Source organism: Myiozetetes cayanensis, unplaced genomic scaffold (genome assembly GCF_022539395.1).
Source record: "Myiozetetes cayanensis isolate MyiCay16 unplaced genomic scaffold, myiCay2020 scf26, whole genome shotgun sequence".
Taxonomy (NCBI): Eukaryota; Metazoa; Chordata; class Aves; order Passeriformes; family Tyrannidae; genus Myiozetetes; species Myiozetetes cayanensis.
The window spans coordinates 4,240,380-4,256,601 of NW_026087477.1; the positions used below are offsets into that span (position 1 = coordinate 4,240,380).

The 16,222-nt window shown below is 69.2% G+C and overlaps 3 protein-coding genes across 3 annotated transcripts; 2 read left to right on the forward strand and 1 right to left on the reverse strand.

The window, feature by feature from the left end:
• Nucleotides 1-3,119: 3,119 nt before the first annotated feature.
• On the reverse strand, nucleotides 3,120-7,526 carry USHBP1 (USH1 protein network component harmonin binding protein 1). Its single transcript, XM_050321518.1, has 15 exons — nucleotides 7,302-7,526; nucleotides 6,840-7,123; nucleotides 6,659-6,750; nucleotides 6,447-6,574; nucleotides 6,159-6,374; nucleotides 5,992-6,087; nucleotides 5,737-5,903; nucleotides 5,512-5,652; nucleotides 5,329-5,408; nucleotides 4,770-4,905; nucleotides 4,445-4,676; nucleotides 4,151-4,342; nucleotides 3,984-4,075; nucleotides 3,728-3,850; nucleotides 3,120-3,291 (listed from the first exon to the last, which is right to left on the reverse strand). The coding sequence occupies exons 1-15, from the start codon at nucleotides 7,380-7,382 to the stop codon at nucleotides 3,120-3,122; spliced, it is 2,232 nt and encodes a 743-aa protein (XP_050177475.1). The 5' UTR covers nucleotides 7,383-7,526.
• Nucleotides 7,527-8,314: 788 nt separating this feature from the next.
• Nucleotides 8,315-11,381, forward strand: BABAM1 (BRISC and BRCA1 A complex member 1). The gene is made up of 9 exons (XM_050321123.1): nucleotides 8,315-8,337; nucleotides 8,962-9,259; nucleotides 9,390-9,448; nucleotides 9,524-9,644; nucleotides 9,721-9,799; nucleotides 10,188-10,212; nucleotides 10,444-10,573; nucleotides 10,800-10,886; nucleotides 11,086-11,381. The coding sequence occupies exons 2-9, from the start codon at nucleotides 8,993-8,995 to the stop codon at nucleotides 11,284-11,286; spliced, it is 969 nt and encodes a 322-aa protein (XP_050177080.1). The 5' UTR covers nucleotides 8,315-8,337; nucleotides 8,962-8,992; the 3' UTR covers nucleotides 11,287-11,381.
• Nucleotides 11,382-13,708: 2,327 nt separating this feature from the next.
• On the forward strand, nucleotides 13,709-16,054 carry ANKLE1 (ankyrin repeat and LEM domain containing 1). The gene is given in 6 exon segments (XM_050321263.1): nucleotides 13,709-14,556; nucleotides 14,745-14,907; nucleotides 15,009-15,108; nucleotides 15,110-15,169; nucleotides 15,383-15,512; nucleotides 15,843-16,054. Coding segments are annotated over 6 exon segments (1,344 nt in total). The 5' UTR covers nucleotides 13,709-13,838; the 3' UTR covers nucleotides 16,016-16,054.
• The last annotated feature ends 168 nt before the right edge of the window (nucleotides 16,055-16,222 follow it).

A 16,222-nucleotide genomic window follows, 5' to 3' on the forward strand; every position in this document is an offset into this window, starting at 1 on the left:
TTTCACCCGGGGCCAAACTCCCCTCCCGGCCATGCCACGGCGGCCCCGGTGAATCCCAGCACCTGCTCACCTTGACTTCCAGGGACAAAGTCCGGCGGGCAGGGCACGGAGCTGGGGTGGGGTGGACCGGGTGCCCCCTCGCACCTCTGACCCCCCGGTGTCCCCATGGGGCACTCCGCCTCACGGTGAGGATGCTGGTGCCGTGTGGAGTGGCCGGGAGTGCCCACACTGCCTGGACCCAGCACTACCAGGACCTTCCTGCCGGTGTCCTTGGCATTCCCAACCCACATGCCAGGGCTGAGGTTACGGGAAGGGCAAAGCAAAGCCCTGAGCCTGGAGCTGGGGTGCAGCGAGGGGGGGTGTGGTGTGTAACTAGGCCATAAACCATGCAACCCCCCTGTTTTTCCTGGCTTTGGGGGTCTCTGCCCAGCAGGTACCCACTGACACAGTGCCCAGAAAGACCCCAATGCCCCAGGGCTGCCGTGGTCATGGAATAACACCCGGCAGAGCCAGCTGGGAACAGGGCCGGGCTCGGGGGGTGGGGGTCCCAGTGCGGGCAGGGGGGTCACCCCCACCTGCAGCCAGCCCCGCTTCTCCTTTCTCTTCTGTCAGGCCGTGATTTATGGCCCTTTCCCTGCCGCTCCCCCGCCTCCTCGCCCCCTGCAAAAAATAATAATCCAGGAACAAAGGAGGAAATTGGATCTTGTCCCCCGCGCGGCTCCCGGCCCCGCGCTGGGAGCCGGTTTGTTTTGACGTCGGTGTCCAGTTGGCGAAGGCGTTTGATCTCCGGAGGAATTCCTCCTTCCTCGCGCTGCTCCGCTGCCTCCGCCGCACAAAAGGGCCCCCGGGAGCCGCCGGCGCGTTTCGTGCCGCCCCGGCGCCCCCGGGAAGGGTCCGGCACGGCGGAGGCCTCGCCGAGGTTTCCGGAATCGCGGTGGTTGGACCGGGCCGCAGCGTGGGCACGGTGGGCGGCGGTGCCCCCTCGCTCCCCACGGCCCGCGGGCAGGGGGATGGTGGAGGAGTTCTTGCCAAAATGCGCGGGGCAGGGCTGGGTTTGCGGCTGTGCCGGCAGAGAGCTGGGTGCTGGTGGCACTGCTGGGTGCCAGCACCGGTGGAGAGGTGGGAACCAGCAGCACCAGAGAGCCTGGTGGCATCCCTGATGGAGAGGTGGGAACCAGCAGCGCTGCAGAGCCGGATGCCAACACCACCACCACCAGCCCGGCCCCAAAAACCCCTCATGGCAGTTATCACCACTCTGGGCTGTGGGGTGGCCATTCCCTCTCCCAAGCCCACGTGGGAGCTGCCAGCGGCAGTGCTTCCCGGGGGCTTGGGTAGAACCACCCTGTCCCTCTGTCTGTCTGTCCCCCCTGACCCCAACGCAGCCCCACATGGGGATTTGGGGTCAGTCCCCTGATTTTCAGCCCTTGTTCAGGCCCCACTCTGCCCCCATCCCTGTGAGGGTGCAAACCTTGGGTGGGGGTCACTGCACACAGGGGCTCTCACCCCCCCATGTCACCCCATGGAGAGGTGGTTTCACCCCTCCAATGCCATGGATTTGCCCCCAGCCCTGTGGAAAGGCTGGGGGTGACCTGACCCCTCTCCTGCTCCATGGAGGGGAAACTGAGGCAGGGAGTGGGACCAAACATCAACAGGCATGTGGAGCCCTGGCCTGGCCCCAGGGTCAGCAGGACGTGGCAGGGGGGACCCTCTGGGCGGGGTGGGGACAGTGGCTGGTCCCACCTGCCCTCCCCCTCCTCCCGGCACCCAGGGTCGAGGCTGCCCCGGCTGCCCCCGCCTTTCATGCGGCTCTCGGTGGAGCCTGACCCTGCACAAAGCCCCCGGGAGCCCATTTGAATCTGAAAAGGGGTCTGAGCACGGAGCCCTGACCTTCAACCTGCGGGTCAGCCCCTCCACACCACCAGCCCCGGCCCACGGGACCCCCCCCAGCCCCAGTCCCCATTGTGGCCGTGCCCAGGGCAGGCAGGGACTGGGAGCAGGGGGCACAGGCAGCCCCTGGCTCCGCTATCCGGGTCTGGGCACCCACCCCCTGTGCTAGGCACCAATCAGGGCTCTGCTGCTCATTTCATGCTGGGGCAGCTCCCTGGGGAAGCTGTCCTTTGATCCAGCCCTGCCGCCCCTGGGGACACGGAGGTGACCCCATTTCAGAGAGCGGCGAAGTGGTGGGGGTGGAGGGCACGGGCAGCTCGGGGGGGATGAGCTGCATCCCTGCTCCCTGAATCCCTGCAGCCCTGAATCCCTAAATCCTTGCATCATTGCATCCCCACATCCCTCCATCCCCATATCCCTCCGCAGTTGTGTCCCTGCATCCCCATATCCCTGAATCCCTGACCTGCATTCCCACAGCTCTGCAACCCTGAATACCTGCATTCCCACAGCTCTGCATCCCTGACTCCCTGCATCCCTGCATCCCTGCATCCCCACAGCTCCGCATTCCTGCAGAACTGCACCTCTGTGTCCCTGCATCCCTGCATCCCTCTCCCAGCCCTCTCCATCACCACAGCTCCAGATATTGATCCATGGAGCCTTGAACTCCGCTGCAGGATCTCTCCAGGGCTATCCAGGCCTCACTGCAGCCCATCTCCAGCTCCGTGCCTCAGTTTCCCTCCACCCCTCGGTGGATCCAAGCCCTGCACCATTCCCGTTCATCCCCCCAAACCCCACACTCAGCCCTGATCCCACTATCCATGCAATCCCTCGCATAGGGATGGAGGGGGCTCAGGCTGGTGGGCTGAGCCCCCCCCCACTCCCCTCAGCACCCCCCTAGCACAGCCCACTCCCGGAGCCCCCCCTGCACGGCCGGGATGGCCCCAGCGCGGGGTCACCGCTCCTCTTCCTCCTGAATATGGATGGGCCCCGCGCCACGGCCACTGCCGTCACCTTTGATCCCGCGGCAGGGACAACCAAATGGCTTCATCTGTGCCGGGAGACAGCAGGGAGGGGGGTGCCCTTTGTTCCCGGCCCCCCTGGGATGAGCCGAGCCGGGGGTCCCGCAGCTGAGCCCCGTCCGAGCTCCAAGCCCCCCCCAACGCCAAAGCACGAGCATGCAGGGTTTATTATTGCGGGGGTACAGAGCAGAGATGGGGGGATCCTGGGGGTCTCTAGATGCAGGTCTCGCTGCCGGCCGGGCCCTGCTCCAGGGAGTGCAGCCTGCGGGCCAGCGCCTGCTCCCGCCGGGAATGTTGCCTGCGCAGGGCTCCCGCCTGCGCCTCCAGGCGCCGCGCCTGGGCCGCCTGCTTGCGCCGGGCACCGCGGTACGCCAGGGCCAGGGCGCTGAGGGGCACGCTCAGCACCCGCCCGGGCACAGGGAGGGCATGGGGGACAGGGGTGGGGCATGGGAGATATGGGGGATATGGGGACCCAGGGGATTTAGGACACCCAGGGATCATGGGGAACCAGGCGGTGGCATAGGGGACCCAGGGGACTCAGGGGATCAACGGGAAACAGGATATCCAGGGGATCAAGAAGATCCAGGGGATTCAGGGGACCCCAAGGGACACGGAGGATCCAGGACACCCAGGGTATCCAGGGGGACACAGGGCACCCAGGGGACCAAGGGGATCCAGGGGTCATAGGGGACACAGGGGAGTGAGGGGACATAGGGCACCCAGGGGATCCGGGGCACCCGGGGGTCACAGGGCACCCAAGGGACACAGGAGACGCTGCACCCAACGCCCACCCAGCAGAGATGCAGGTGCCCCCTGCCCACCTGTGCGCCTGGAACAGGTCCGTGGTGACGGTGACGCTCTGTGCCTGCTGTGCTCGGCTGGCAGCACTGCCCTGCTCCAGGGACAGCACCAGCTCCTGTGCCCGGGCACGCAGCTCCTCCGTCCTGGGGACACGCGCATGGCAGCCAGTCCTGCACCGTGCCCGCTGCCCATCCCAGCGCAATTCCCAGTCTGGCCCAGTGCCCAGCCCCTCACAGCGCCCACCCTGGCGCCGCTCACACCATCGAGGTCTCTTACCTGGCCGAGGTGCGGAGCAGCTCTTCCCTCATCCTCTCCAGATCCGGAGGGTTCCGCGGAGCCGCCGCTCCAACCCGGCCAATCTGGGCATCCTGCAGGGGTTGGGTGTGGGTCCCACCCCTGGGGAGACCCCCAGCCCCGGGGAGGGGGCTCAGAGCCATCCTTACCCCCTCGCTGCTGCTGGAGCTGCTGGAGCTGCTGGGGGGGCGGCGGGTGCCCCCATCCCGCTCCCACTCCAGGTGCTGGAGCACGAGGCGCAGGGCAGCCTCCCGCGGCCCCTGCCCGGCCAGCAGCACCTCCAGGCCCCGCTTCTCCCTCTCCGCCAGCTGCAGCCGCGTCCTCAGCTCAGCCATGGCCTCCTGGCACGGCAGCGGTGTCACCACCCTCCCGCTCCGCTCCCACCCTGCATCCCACGTGGAGGGATCCAGGCGTCGGGCCCCCTCCAACCCCAGAACCCACACCTTGAGCATCGCCAGGTCCTGCAGCAGCTCTGCCTTCTCGGGCCGCCTCCAGCCTGGCAGCAGCGCCCTGGCTTCCCGCAGCGCCCTCTCAGCCCGGGCCCTGGCGTCCTGGCCCTGTTGGGTCACCCCGGGGGGGGCTGGGGTGTCCAGCAGGGACCCCTCCACGGCCGCCTGCTCCGCGCGCAGCCGGTGGATGTGCTCCCGCAGCGCCCCCTCCTCCATCCCCGGGGCGCTGGAGTGCTGCGGGATAGGGGTGTGCTTGGGGTGGGCACGGGGGTACCACGGGGACAGCCGAGCATCGTGCCCCCCGCCCTCCTCCGGGTACCTCTGCGCTCCAGGGGAGCTGCTGGCCCCGCTCTCCTCCCGCCTGTCCGGCTCTGCTGGGCCCGGGAGCTGCGGCCCTGCCATGGCCATAGTGCTGGACCCCTGCCCGTGCCCCGGGCTCGGCTCTCCCACAGCTCCTGGGCATGGAACAGGCAGTGTGCGGGCAGGTGCCCCTCTCCAGGGCATCCCCCCTCCCCAGCATCCTCCCTGCAGCCCCCCAGCACCCTCCCCATCCCCCTCCTTGGAGCAGTATTCCTGCTCGGCCCTCCTGCATCATGCCAAATCCCCACACACCCCTCATGCATCCCTTCAGCCTCCTCGCTGATCACTCCCCAGTGTGCCCTCAGGATCCTCCCCAGCACCACCAGTATCCTCCCAGCATCCCCTCTGATAACTCCCCATTATCCCCTTAACATCCTCCCAGCATCCTCTCCGGCACTCCCAGTATCCCCTCAGTGTCTTCCCCAGCACACCCAGTATCCCCCATCATCCTCCCTGACAACTCCCCAGTACCCCCCAGCAACCCCAGCACCCTGGAGCCCCCCCAAACTGTCACTCACCCCCACAGGCACCGTCCTCCTGTCCTGTCTTTGCCTGCAGCAGGTCCAGGAGGGCGGCATAAGCGCCCCCGCAGCGCTCGCTGCAGGACGAGGGGCTCAGTGTGGCTGTCCCCATCCTGCTGCCCACCCTGCTGCCATGCCCTCCCCTCCCATCCCATCCCCTCCCGTCCCACGCGGCCCCACCTGCAGCGCAGGGCCAGGCGCAGGGCGGTGCTGCGGGACTCGTGCTGTCCCAGCTCCATGCTCAGCCTTTCCGCCTCGCTCTTGCACTCCTGCAGCGCGGCTGCCAGCTCCCGGTTCACCTCCTGCAGCCGCCCCAGGCACCTGGGCAGGGCCGGCACCGCGGTCAGGCCACGCCAGCCTCGGCTTCCCCGCCGGTGAGGAGCCCCTGGGATGGGGGGGACTCACCCCTGCAGCTGCTGCAGCCGCTCCTCCTGCTCCCGGCTGGCACCCACCGAGGGCTGGGGGGACAGGGGGCTGTGGGGCTGGGAACCGAGGGGCTGCACCCTGTGGGGTTGGATCCTGTGGGGCTGCACCCCGTGGGGCTGAGCACTGTCCCAACACCGGGGCAAATCCTGTGGAGGGAACAGGCAGAGCCCAGCCCTGGGGCAGGATCCCACCCACCAACACCCCCCATCCATGTCTCGACCCTTTCACACTCACCTGGTGCAGCCTCAGGGGGCTGCTGACCCTGGGGGTGTCACTTCCAGAGCCCCCCAGCTCCTCCAGCCTGGACAGGGCGTCCCGCAGGTCCTGCACCTGTGCCAGGTGCCAGGCTGAGCTCTGGGGGTCGTGCCCGGTGCCCCCCATGCGGTGCCCCCCGCACCCACCTTGCCCTGCAGGCGGTCCCGCTCCCCCCGCAGCGCCCGCAGTGTGGCCGTGGCCTGTCCCAGCTCCTCATCCCGGCGCCCCAGGGCCGCCCGGAGCGCCGCGTTCCTCGCCAGAGCCGCTGCCACCTCCGCTGGCAGCTCCTGGCCCGCTGCCACCGCCGGGCACCGCCACGCCCGCCTGGCCCAGCCCGGTGCCCGGCTCAGCTCCTCCAGGCTCTGGGGGTGCAGAGATGCTCAGTGGGTGCCCATCCCCTTGGCATCGAGGCCCGGGGTGCTGGTGAGCCCCACCTTGGCCGCTCGCGCCCACTCCTCGCTGGGCACGGGCTGTGCCGGCGGCCGCCGGTGCCGGGAGAAGACGGCGCGTTCCAGGGAGCTCACGGCGTGCTGGAGGTCAGCGAAGAGGTCGGGGCAGGGGGCTGGGGATGGGGGGCACAGTGGGAATCAGGAGTGGCACGGCATGGAAGGACGTGGCACAGCACACAGTGGCACTGAGCACTCACCTTCCTGCCCGGCGCCGGTGCTGTCGAGGCGCCGCGGTGTGGGGCTGGCAGCGGGGGGGCTGGCAGTGCCCTCCCAGCCCTCCTCGCCCTCCCTGAGGGGCGATGAAGGGCAGAGATGAAGGGGGGCCATGTGGTGGCAGCCCCTCCCATGTCCCCCAGGTGCCAGTGCCGGTGCCGGTACCTGCTGGGGCGGCGCTGGAGCTGCTCTGCCCGTCGGTGCAGCCGGGCCACCGTGGCCAGCAGCCCGGCGATGCGCTCCTCGTAGTGCAGGATGTCCTTGGCATCACCCACCACGTCCTCCTCATCACCATCCTCCTCCTCCTCCTCCTCGTCATCCTCATCCCCTTCTTCATCCTCCTCCTCATCCTCGCCGGGTGGGAGCTGTGGGGGCTGCAGGGACCAGGGGGGTGTGTCCGTCCCCCAGTCAGCACCGGGGCTGGATGGGGTGGCACCCACCGGGGTTTCCTGGGATAGGGATGAGTTTTGGCCACCAGCCCATTGGTCTCCAGGCCTGGAATTCCTCCCCAGAGCCCGGCACCAGGCCTGTGGCCAGGGGGTGCCTGAGGGAGGATCCCACGAGGAGCCCCCCGGCCGTGTGGGATCAGCCCCGGGAAGTGCCCAGCACACCCCACACCCCACTTGCCTTCTCCATCCTGGGCACCTCCTGCCCTGGGTCAGCCGGTGCTCCCGGTACGTCCCAGTTCCACCCCGGGGGTCTCAGCATGTCCTGATTCCACACCCGGGGTCCTGGTACGTCCCAGGACCACCCTGAGGCTCCCTCACGTCCCAGTTCCACGCCGCAGGTCCCAGGACGTCCCAGTTCCACCCTGGGCTTCCAGGATGTCCCAGTCCCACGGCCAAGGCTCCGACACCTTCCGGCACGTTCCGGCTGCGCCTCCGGCCGCTGCCCTTGGCCTTCCCCTGTCCTTGTTCCTGCCGAGATTTCCTCTTCCTCGCAGCCACCTCCACTTAACCCCCACGCTGCCCCGTGCGGGGGTGAGGGCAGAGTTATTTTGGGGCGCTCTGCCCCCCAAAGCTGCCCCCTCCCCACTCTACCCCCCACCAGCCCCCGGGTCCCCCGTGTGCTCCCGCGCTCCCAGGCAGGAGGATGCTCCCACCGTCATGCCTTGGAGCATCCCTGGAGTTTAGGGGACACCCTGAAACTTTGGAGGGGTGCAGGACAATCTGGGGTGCTGGGAGGCACTGGGGAGGCGCTGGGGATGTAGGGCTGGGGGGAGCCAACCCAGGGGTGTTGTGGGCAGTGTGGGAGGGTGGAGGGTGGTTTTGGGGTGCAACGGGGACTGTGGGGGTGTTTGGGGTGCAGGCATGGAGGACGGGGATTTTGGGGTGCAGAGGGAGGGTGCAGGGGTGCAGCAGGGTGCGCATGAGGATTTGGGGTGCAGGCAGTGCTGCAGAGAGATGCACGGGATGTGTGGGGTGCAGTGGGGTGCACACGGCTATTCGGGGCGCCGCGGGGTGTATGTGGGGGTATTCGAGGTTCGGTTGGGCGGCGTTCGGGGGTCGGGGCGGTGCGGGGGTCTCGTCGCTGTTCCCCGGTGGCCTCCGGACTCCTCGGAACTACAACTCCCGGCAGCCCCCGCGCGGCGCCGCTTCCGCCGGGACCGGGCGGGGCCGGAGCGCGTGAGCGCGGGGAGGGGCGCGGGGGCGCGGGAGCGGCGGTGCGTGGGGTGGGGGGCACCGGGGGTGGGGGGCACCATGCGGGGGTACCTGGGCACGGGGGCGTGAGCAGGGGGACCGTAGAGCGGGGGGCCGTGGGAAGGGAGTACACGGAAGGAGAGGGGGTGCGTGGGGCAGGGGGTCCGTGGATAAGGGGTGCGTGGGTCGGGGGCGCGCGGAGTTGGGAGGTGCGTGGGGAAGGGAGTTGCACGGAGCGAGGGGTGGGCAGGAGGGCATGGGGTGGGGCGTGCGTGGGGCAGGGGGCGTGGAGGGTGCCAGGGTGGGGGTACACGGGATTGGGGGGTACGTGGGGCAGGAGGTGCGTGGGCAGGGGTGCACAGAGTAGGGGGCGTTTGAGGGGCAGGGGGGCGTGGGCAGGGGGTGCATGAGGTGGGGGCGTTTGGGGGCAGGGGCTGCGTGGGCAGGGAGGGGCGTGGGTAGGGGGTGCATGGAGTGGGCAGGGGGTGCATGGAGTGGGGGGCGTTTAAGGGTCGGGGTGCGTGGGCAGAGGGTACACGGAGAGGGCTGCGTGGGCAAGGAGGGGAGTGAGCAGGGGGTGCACGGAGTGGGCAGGGGGTGCCCAGGGCATTGCGGGGTCCCAGCCGCACCGTGACCCCCCTCCCCAGCCCCCCGTGATCGCCGGCGAGTCCCTGCGGGATGGACACGTCGGAGCCGGGCAGCGCGGCCGAGGAGGACGAGGAGAAGGCGCCCGAGCCGCGGCCCCGCACGCGCTCCAACCCCGAGGGCGCCGAGGACCGGGCGCTGAGCGCCCAGGCCAGCGTGGGCAACCGCAGCGAGGGCGAGGGCGAGGCCGCCAGCGCCGACCACAGCCCCCAGGGCACCGATGGCACCGCCTGGCCCGGCCCCGCCGCGCCCACCGAGGTCCAGGTGAAGACCCCCCGCGTGAACTGCCCCGAGAAGGTGGTGAGTGGCTGCTGGGGATGCGTGAGGGGTGTGTGGGGATCTAGGGGGATGCAGGAGGGCTGAGCAGGGATCAGCCCTGCCCGCGGGGTGAGGGGCTGGAGGGGCTCAGCTGTGTCTCCCTCTCCCGCAGATCATCTGCCTGGACCTGGCCGAGGAGATGGCAGTGCCCAAACTGGAGTCCTTCAATGGGTGAGCGTTGGGGGCTGCTTGGGGGGAGCCAGGGGACCCGCTGGGACCCGCTGAGCCCCGACCCCACCCCGGCAGGTCCAAAACCAACGCGCTGAACATCTCCCAGAAGATGATCGAGATGTTCGTGAGGACGAAGCACAAGATTGACAAGTGCCACGAGTTCGCCCTGGTGGTGGTGAACAACGACGCCACGTGGGTGAGAGGGGGACAGGGACAGGGACAGGGCTGGGGACAGGCACGGCTCTGTGCACCCCTCACCCGGCTCCTCTCAGCTCTCAGGGTTCACCTCGGACCCCCGCGAGGTTTGCAGCTGCCTCTACGACCTGGAGACCGTCGTCTGCAAGTCTTTCAGTATCCACCCGCCTGTGGGGCTGGGATGAGGGTCCCTTGGGTGCTAACAAGGTTCCTTGGGTGCAAACAGGGTCCCTTGGGCGTCTGCAGGCACCCTCGAGGCTCCTCACTGGCATCCCGAGCAGTGTCGGTGTTGGAGGCTGGAGGGGGTCACATGGAGCTGTTGAGCCCCCACCAAGGCTGGGGGGTAACACCAGACCCAGCAGACTCACATTTATTGATGTTTTCTCCCATTTCCAGTGCCCAGTGACGTCACCTCCCTCCGGGGGTGCTGCCTGGGTGTCCTGGTGCCAGCCTGGGGTTGGGATGTCTCTGGGGCGTGCGATGTGCCTGGGGGTGGGCAGGGTGGAGATCCACGTGCCAGGATTGGTCCTTACCTGGGGTGCAGATCTGGAAGGACTCTTCAACCTGATGTGAGTACGTTTGGGGGGGCTCAGGGGTGCTGAGGGGGGTCAGTGGGTGCTGGGGCAGTCTGGGGTCCTGGGTGGGGGGATCAGATCTCCCGCCTGGCTGCAGATTCCCTGCTTTGCCCCTGAGCCTTTAACCTGAAGGGCTCCTGGGGGTGGGTGCTGCTCTCTGGGGATGGTCCCTGAGCTGGGGGTGCCATGGGGGTCCCTGACCCACCTCCCCCTCCCCTGGCACAGCCAGCAGAAGATCGAGCTGCCGGTGACGGAGAACGTGCAGACCATCCCCCCGCCCTACGTGGTCCGGACCATCCTGGTGTTCGGCCGGCCCGGGTGCCAGCCCCAGTTCTCCATGTCCGAGCACATGAAGGTGGGTCCTGCGGCACCACAGCCCGGGCATGGGGGGCAGGGAGGGACCTGGGCACTGACAGGGAGCTGAACATGGGCTGGGAAGGCTGGTGGTGTCCTGGCCTGGATCAGGAGCGGTGTGGCGGCAGGACCAGGGAGGTGGTTCCGTGAGTGCGGCCTCTGTCCCCTCCGGGTGACCTCAGTGGCTCCAGGGTTACCCCTGGAAAAGCTCCCTGTTTCCCTTGCAGAAGATGCTGCAGTGCCCCTACTTCTTCTTCGACGTGGTTTACATCCACAACGGCCTGGAGGAGAAGGAGGAGGAGACCAGCTGGAAGGTACAGCGGGCAGGGGGCATTTCCCTGGGGGGCTCAGCAGGAGCTGTGTGCTGGCGGGAGGGATTACTCCCTCCCTTGGAGTAAGGAATTCTGCATGTCAGAATTGGGTTACACCGGGGTGGGGGTTGCCCAGCCTACCCCCCCACACCCTTTCCTGGGGGCTGGTAATCCCCAAAACCAGGAGATGTTCCCTCCCCAGGAGATGTACGGCTTCTTCAGCAGCCTGGACACCAAGGGCACCAACTACAAGTACGAGGTGCCGCTGACGGGGCCGGCGGTGGAGCTGCACAACTGCATGGCCAAGCTGCTGGCACACCCCCTGCAGCGCCCCTTCCAGAGCCACGCGGCCTACGGGCTGCTCGAGGAGGACGAGCCCCCCGAGGTCGAGGCCACCGTCTGAGCCCTGCCTGGAGGGGGGGAGGTGGCTGCGGAGGGGGAGTCGTGGCGGCTCCTGCGGGGTTTTGTTGGGATGGGGAAACAGAGGTGTTTACCTGATTGGTGTCGTGCTGGTGCTGCGGGGTCGGGGGTGGGAGTGGGGTTGGGGGTGCAGGGTCAGCCCCCCCTGTCCCTGTGCTGGAGGTGCTGGGAAGAGCTGGTGGGGAGTACTGGGAGGCGCTGGGCAGTGCTGGTTCAGGGCACTGGGAGCACTGGTGCAGTCGCTGGGAGATACCGGCGGCGGCCGCTGGGGGGCGCTGAGGGTCAGGAGGCGGGGCCACGGAGCGGTTTGGCTCCGCCTCCCCGGCTGTTACGTCACCGCAGGATTGGATGACGTAAGCTCGCCAGCCAATGAGCGGCGGCGCGGGGGGTTTGAACGGGCGGGGCGTGGCACGTGCGCGGGGCGGGATGAGCGGAATGTAAGGGGGACACAGGGGATCGGGGGACACCAGGGGGATCCAGGGGGACATCGGGGGATCCAGGGGGACATCGGGGGATCCAGAGGGGAGCACCGAGGGGATCCAGGGGGGACATCGGGGGATCTGGGGGACACTGGGGATCAGGAGGGGACACCGGGGGATCCAGGAGGGGACATCAGGGGGATCAGGGGAACACCGGGGATACCGGAAGGGGACACCGGGGGGATCAGGAGGGGACATCGGGGGGATCCAGGGAGGACACCGGGGGGACCTGGGGGGGGACACCGGGGGATACCGGGAGGGGACACCGGGACACGGAGGGGATACTGGGGCCGATATCGGGATTGCGGGGGGACGCGGGGATACCGGCATCCAAGGGGGGACACCGGCACCAGAGTGGGGGCAGCGGGACCGGGGGATGACACGTGGACAAGGAGAACGCACCGGGACTGGGGGATACCGGGACAGGGGGGATTGCCTGCACCGCGGTGGGGACCCCAACGCCGGGGACCTGCTGTGGCCACGCGGTGTCCCCCGCGATGGTGCTGGAGCACCCACTGCGGGGTGGTGGCTCTTCTGTAACCCCCCGATCCCGCACTCCAGGCGCTCCCAGGAGCTGACACCGCTCCACGAGGCCGCGGCCCGGGGGTGCCGCCGGTGCCTCGGGCTCCTCCTGCGGGACCAGGTGAGCGGGGACAGGGACGTCCCTGGGCACGGGGACGGCACCCACGGGACCCTCCTCGTCGGTGGGCTGGGGGAGCTGTGGGCGTTCACCTTGCCCTGGCAGGGCTGTGTCACCCCATGGTGGCCCTGGCAGCGGTGACAGCGATGTCCCCTCCGCACAGGATGGGAAATGGGCCGTGGATGCGGTGCTGGAGCAGGGCTGGCCCCTCGTGGAGGGTGAGGTCCCCGGGTGCCCCCTTGGCTGGGGTTGGGGTTGGGGGTCCCACCCAGCCCCCCAGTTTGGGCTGGGCACTGACTCCTGTCCCTCCTGACCGAGGATGACTCTGATGGCAGCATCTCCTCTGGACCCTCTGAGGACAATTCCGAGGCCGGACCCCTCAGCAGCACCCGCAGGTCCCTCCTGGAGGAGCGGGAGCTGGGGGCCGCTGTGTCCCAGAGCCCCTGTCCCTCCCCCCATGGCCCCGGGGGGACCCCAGGGACTCTGCTGTCCCCCCACAGCCCCTCGCCTCCAGCACACTGCTCTGGGACAGGGACGAGCTCCAGGAGGGACCCCCAAGCTGGACTGGTGGGGGAAGGACCAGGCGTCCCCCCTGGGCTCCCCCCAAGCCCAGTGTTGGGGACATCCCTGTCCCCTCCCCCCAGTTTGACCCCCGGTGTTGCAGCAGGACATTGGGGGGACACAGAGCCCCCCTGCCCTGCCGTGGCCTGAGCAGCTGCTCCAAGGTGTCCCCGGGTCCTGGTGACAGTGACATCCCTCAGCACCCCCCTGGTGTCCCCTGGGGACGGGTGGGGGGTGCTGCCCCCAAAATGGGGGTGGTGGTGCCCAGGGTGGGAGTTGATGGGTGGGACCCTGACAGCCCTGGGGACAGCAGCAGCCCTGGGGACAGCAGCAGTGCCACCGAGGGCTTTGTCACTGCCCTGGAGGCCCTGGAGCCCAGAGAGGCTGGGGGGAACTGGGGGGCTCAGCCCCTCTGCTCCCCCCCACCCAGGGCAGCAGGGGGGCTGGGCTGGGGTGCAGCCCCCTCCCCAATGGGAGCTGCCCCCCAGGAGCTGCCCTGTGCCAGCCCCCCATGCGGAGCAGGTGCGGTGTGGGGGTCTCTGGGGGGGCTCCAGGGCAGCCCCTCGCTGTGGGGGTGGCCCAGGCCTGGGTGATGTGGGGGAGCTGCTTGCCCGGCTCCAGGGGTGCAGCCTCCAGGGGTCCCCACCCCGCACCCCGCGGTCCCTTCGCAGCCCGGCCGGTGTGGCCGCTGGGGATGTGACCCCCTAGGGCCAGGAGCCCCCCGGGCACAGCCACGTCACCCCCAGGACCAGGAGCCGCCTCCGGGCGGCCGCAGCGCGGCTCAACTCCCCCTCCTCCTCCTCTTCCTCCTCCTCTTCCTCCTCCTCTTCCTCCCTCTTCAACGGGACCTTGCTGATGCCCCGGAGACCCCTCAGGATCAGATCCCCCCAGGGGGTCCCCAGGGACCCTGCCACCCCCCCAGGACCCTGTGTCACCCCGTGGGACAAGGATGTGTCCAGGGAGGACGGAGAGGGGACAGACTCTTTGGAAGGCACCAAGATCCTCCCTGGAGCCTCCAGTTCACCCCCGGGGGGGGTCAGCAGCTCCCCTGGCTCCAGCCCCACCATCCTGCTGTGCCCTGGGGACCCCAGGCCCTCCCAGGATGCCCCATCAGGCCCTTGGGGCTCTCCCCACATCAGGGTGCCGAAGGGTGGCTCTGGGTGGCAGCGCCACTCACCCTTGGGGACACCCCAGTTCCAGTGGCCCCACGGGAGCGCCAGGCAGCTTCTGGCCCCTCAACCGCCTGGCACTGCCAGGGGTGACCTGGGCACCCCCTCTGTGCCGCTGTCACCCCCTGGCTGTGGCCCCCGCTGCTCCAGGGGGTGTCGAGAGGATGAGGGGCAGGGACAGTCACCCCACGAGTGTCACAGTCCTGGCACAGGGGCCACCCCCAGCCCCGAGGATGCCACAGGCAGGGATGGCCGAGTGTCCCCAGGGTCCCTCTCGGACCAAAGTCTGCGGCGGCGGCTGCGGGAACTGGGGGAGGAGCCGGGACCCGTCACCGACCTCACCCAGGGGCTCTACCGGCGGCGGCTGCAGGAGCTGGGCACGGGACACAGGGGGCAGCCGGAGGGTGAGTTCGGGCATCCCGTCCTGGGGGACACATCCTGGGGTTCCCATCCGGCCTGGCAGCTCCCCGGGGTGGTGGGGATGGGTGTGGGGGGCTGGGGGCCGTGCTGATGGGCACGGGGGGCTGCCCTGAGGCCGTGGTGACGGCCATGAGGCTCGCGGTGGTCCCCAACACTGGCACGGCCCCCCCAGGGCACAGCCCGGAGCTGGTGGCTGCGCTGAGGACCGGCCACATCCCCGACTGTGCCCAGGACGAGCTGGCACTGGCGCGGCAGTTCGAGTATCCTGACCGCAGCCGGCGCTGGCGGGAGGGGCTGCTCAAGTCCAGCTTCAACTACCTCCTCCTCGACCCCAGGTAGGGCAGGGGCGCTGTGCCTGCTGCTCCCTGTGCCAGCAGGGCCCAGGTGGGGACCCCTGTGAGGCACCAGGGTACTGAGGTGGGGTTTGCACCCCCAGGGTCACCCAGGACCTGCCCCTGCGCTGCCCCCGCCTGAGCCCGGCCCAGCGTTTCCAGACCTTCGTCAGCGCTGTGTTCTACGTGGGCAAGGGCACCCGGAGCCAGGCCCTACTGCCACCTGGCCGAGGCCCTGGGCCAGCACCGGGCGGGGACACGGCGGGTGGGGAGATCTGGGGGCTGGGGGGTGGGCACGGGAGGCTGGGGGCTGTGAGGGTGGGCATGGGGGCTGCTCCGGGGGGCTGAGTGCTGTGGGGATGGGCAAGGGGGGCTGTGGGCTGTGGGGATGGGCACAGGGGGCTGGAGACCATGGATGTGGGCACAGGGGCTGTGCTGGGCACTGGTGGCCCTGGTGACAGTCCCCGCTGTCCCGCAGGGTTGCCCCAAGGTGCGGCGCATCCTGGAGATCTGGGAGAGCGGGCACGGCGTGGTCTCCGTGCTCTGCTTCCAGAACAGGGTCCCGGCAGAGGCCTACACGAGGGAGGGCTGCATGGTGGAGGCGCTGGGTGAGCAGGGGGGGGACCCTGGGACTGCCCCAATGCCCAGCACAGCCCCCGCTCCCCACATCCCTCTGCCACCCCTGCAGGAGCCAGGGGATGGTCATGGTGGGGGGTGCAGCCCATCCTGGGGACTTTGGGATTCCCAGTTCCCAGCGCAGGGTCTGGTACAGCCCCCAGCCCACCATTTCCAGTGGGAAAAGCTGCCTGGGAGCGGGTGATGTTGGGGGGTGTGGGGCCGCCTCTGTCCTCGCAGGGCTGTGGGTGCTGGTGGGGAGCAGGGGGGCGGGTCTGTGGGTGCTGACCCCGCCCCCATGGGTGCTGTCCCCCTCCCCACAGGCCTGCAGACCCTCACCAACCAGCGGAAAGGGCACTGCTACGGGGTGGCCGCGGGCTGGGCGCCCGAGCGGCGCCGGCGCCTGGGGGTGCACATGTTGTACCGGGCCATGAGCATCTTCCTGGCCGAGGGCGAGCGGCAGCTCCGGCCCGGGGACATCCCTGGGGGGTGCTGAGCACCCCGGGGCGCTCAGCTCGGGGAGGTGACCGTCCTTGAGGTGCAGCTTTTATGTCGTGAAGGTTGTTTCTGTTTCTCTGCTTCCCGCCACCGGGTGGCCAATAAATCACTGCGGGGATGGGTTTGCCTTAAGAATTCCAAGCTGTGGGAGATTCCTGGCTTCCCATCCCTGCTCTGCCGTGCTCCTGGGGCACAACCAGTGCAG

Excerpts from the sequence above, each read along its gene's own strand:
- USHBP1 (XM_050321518.1), bottom strand. The coding sequence starts at position 7,382 with ATGCTGAGACCCCCGGGGTGGAACTGGGACGTACCGGGAGCACCGGCT. Across the intron at positions 5,653-5,736 it reads CGGCTGCAGCAGCTGCAGGG|GTGCCTGGGGCGGCTGCAGG; the intron begins GTGAGTCCCCCC and ends GGCCCTGCCCAG. Across the intron at positions 5,409-5,511 it reads CGCCTGGCCCTGCGCTGCAG|CGAGCGCTGCGGGGGCGCTT; the intron begins GTGGGGCCGCGT and ends CTCGTCCTGCAG.
- BABAM1 (XM_050321123.1), top strand. The coding sequence starts at position 8,993 with ATGGACACGTCGGAGCCGGGCAGCGCGGCCGAGGAGGACGAGGAGAAG. Across the intron at positions 9,449-9,523 it reads AAACTGGAGTCCTTCAATGG|GTCCAAAACCAACGCGCTGA; the intron begins GTGAGCGTTGGG and ends CCACCCCGGCAG. Across the intron at positions 9,645-9,720 it reads TGAACAACGACGCCACGTGG|CTCTCAGGGTTCACCTCGGA; the intron begins GTGAGAGGGGGA and ends GGCTCCTCTCAG.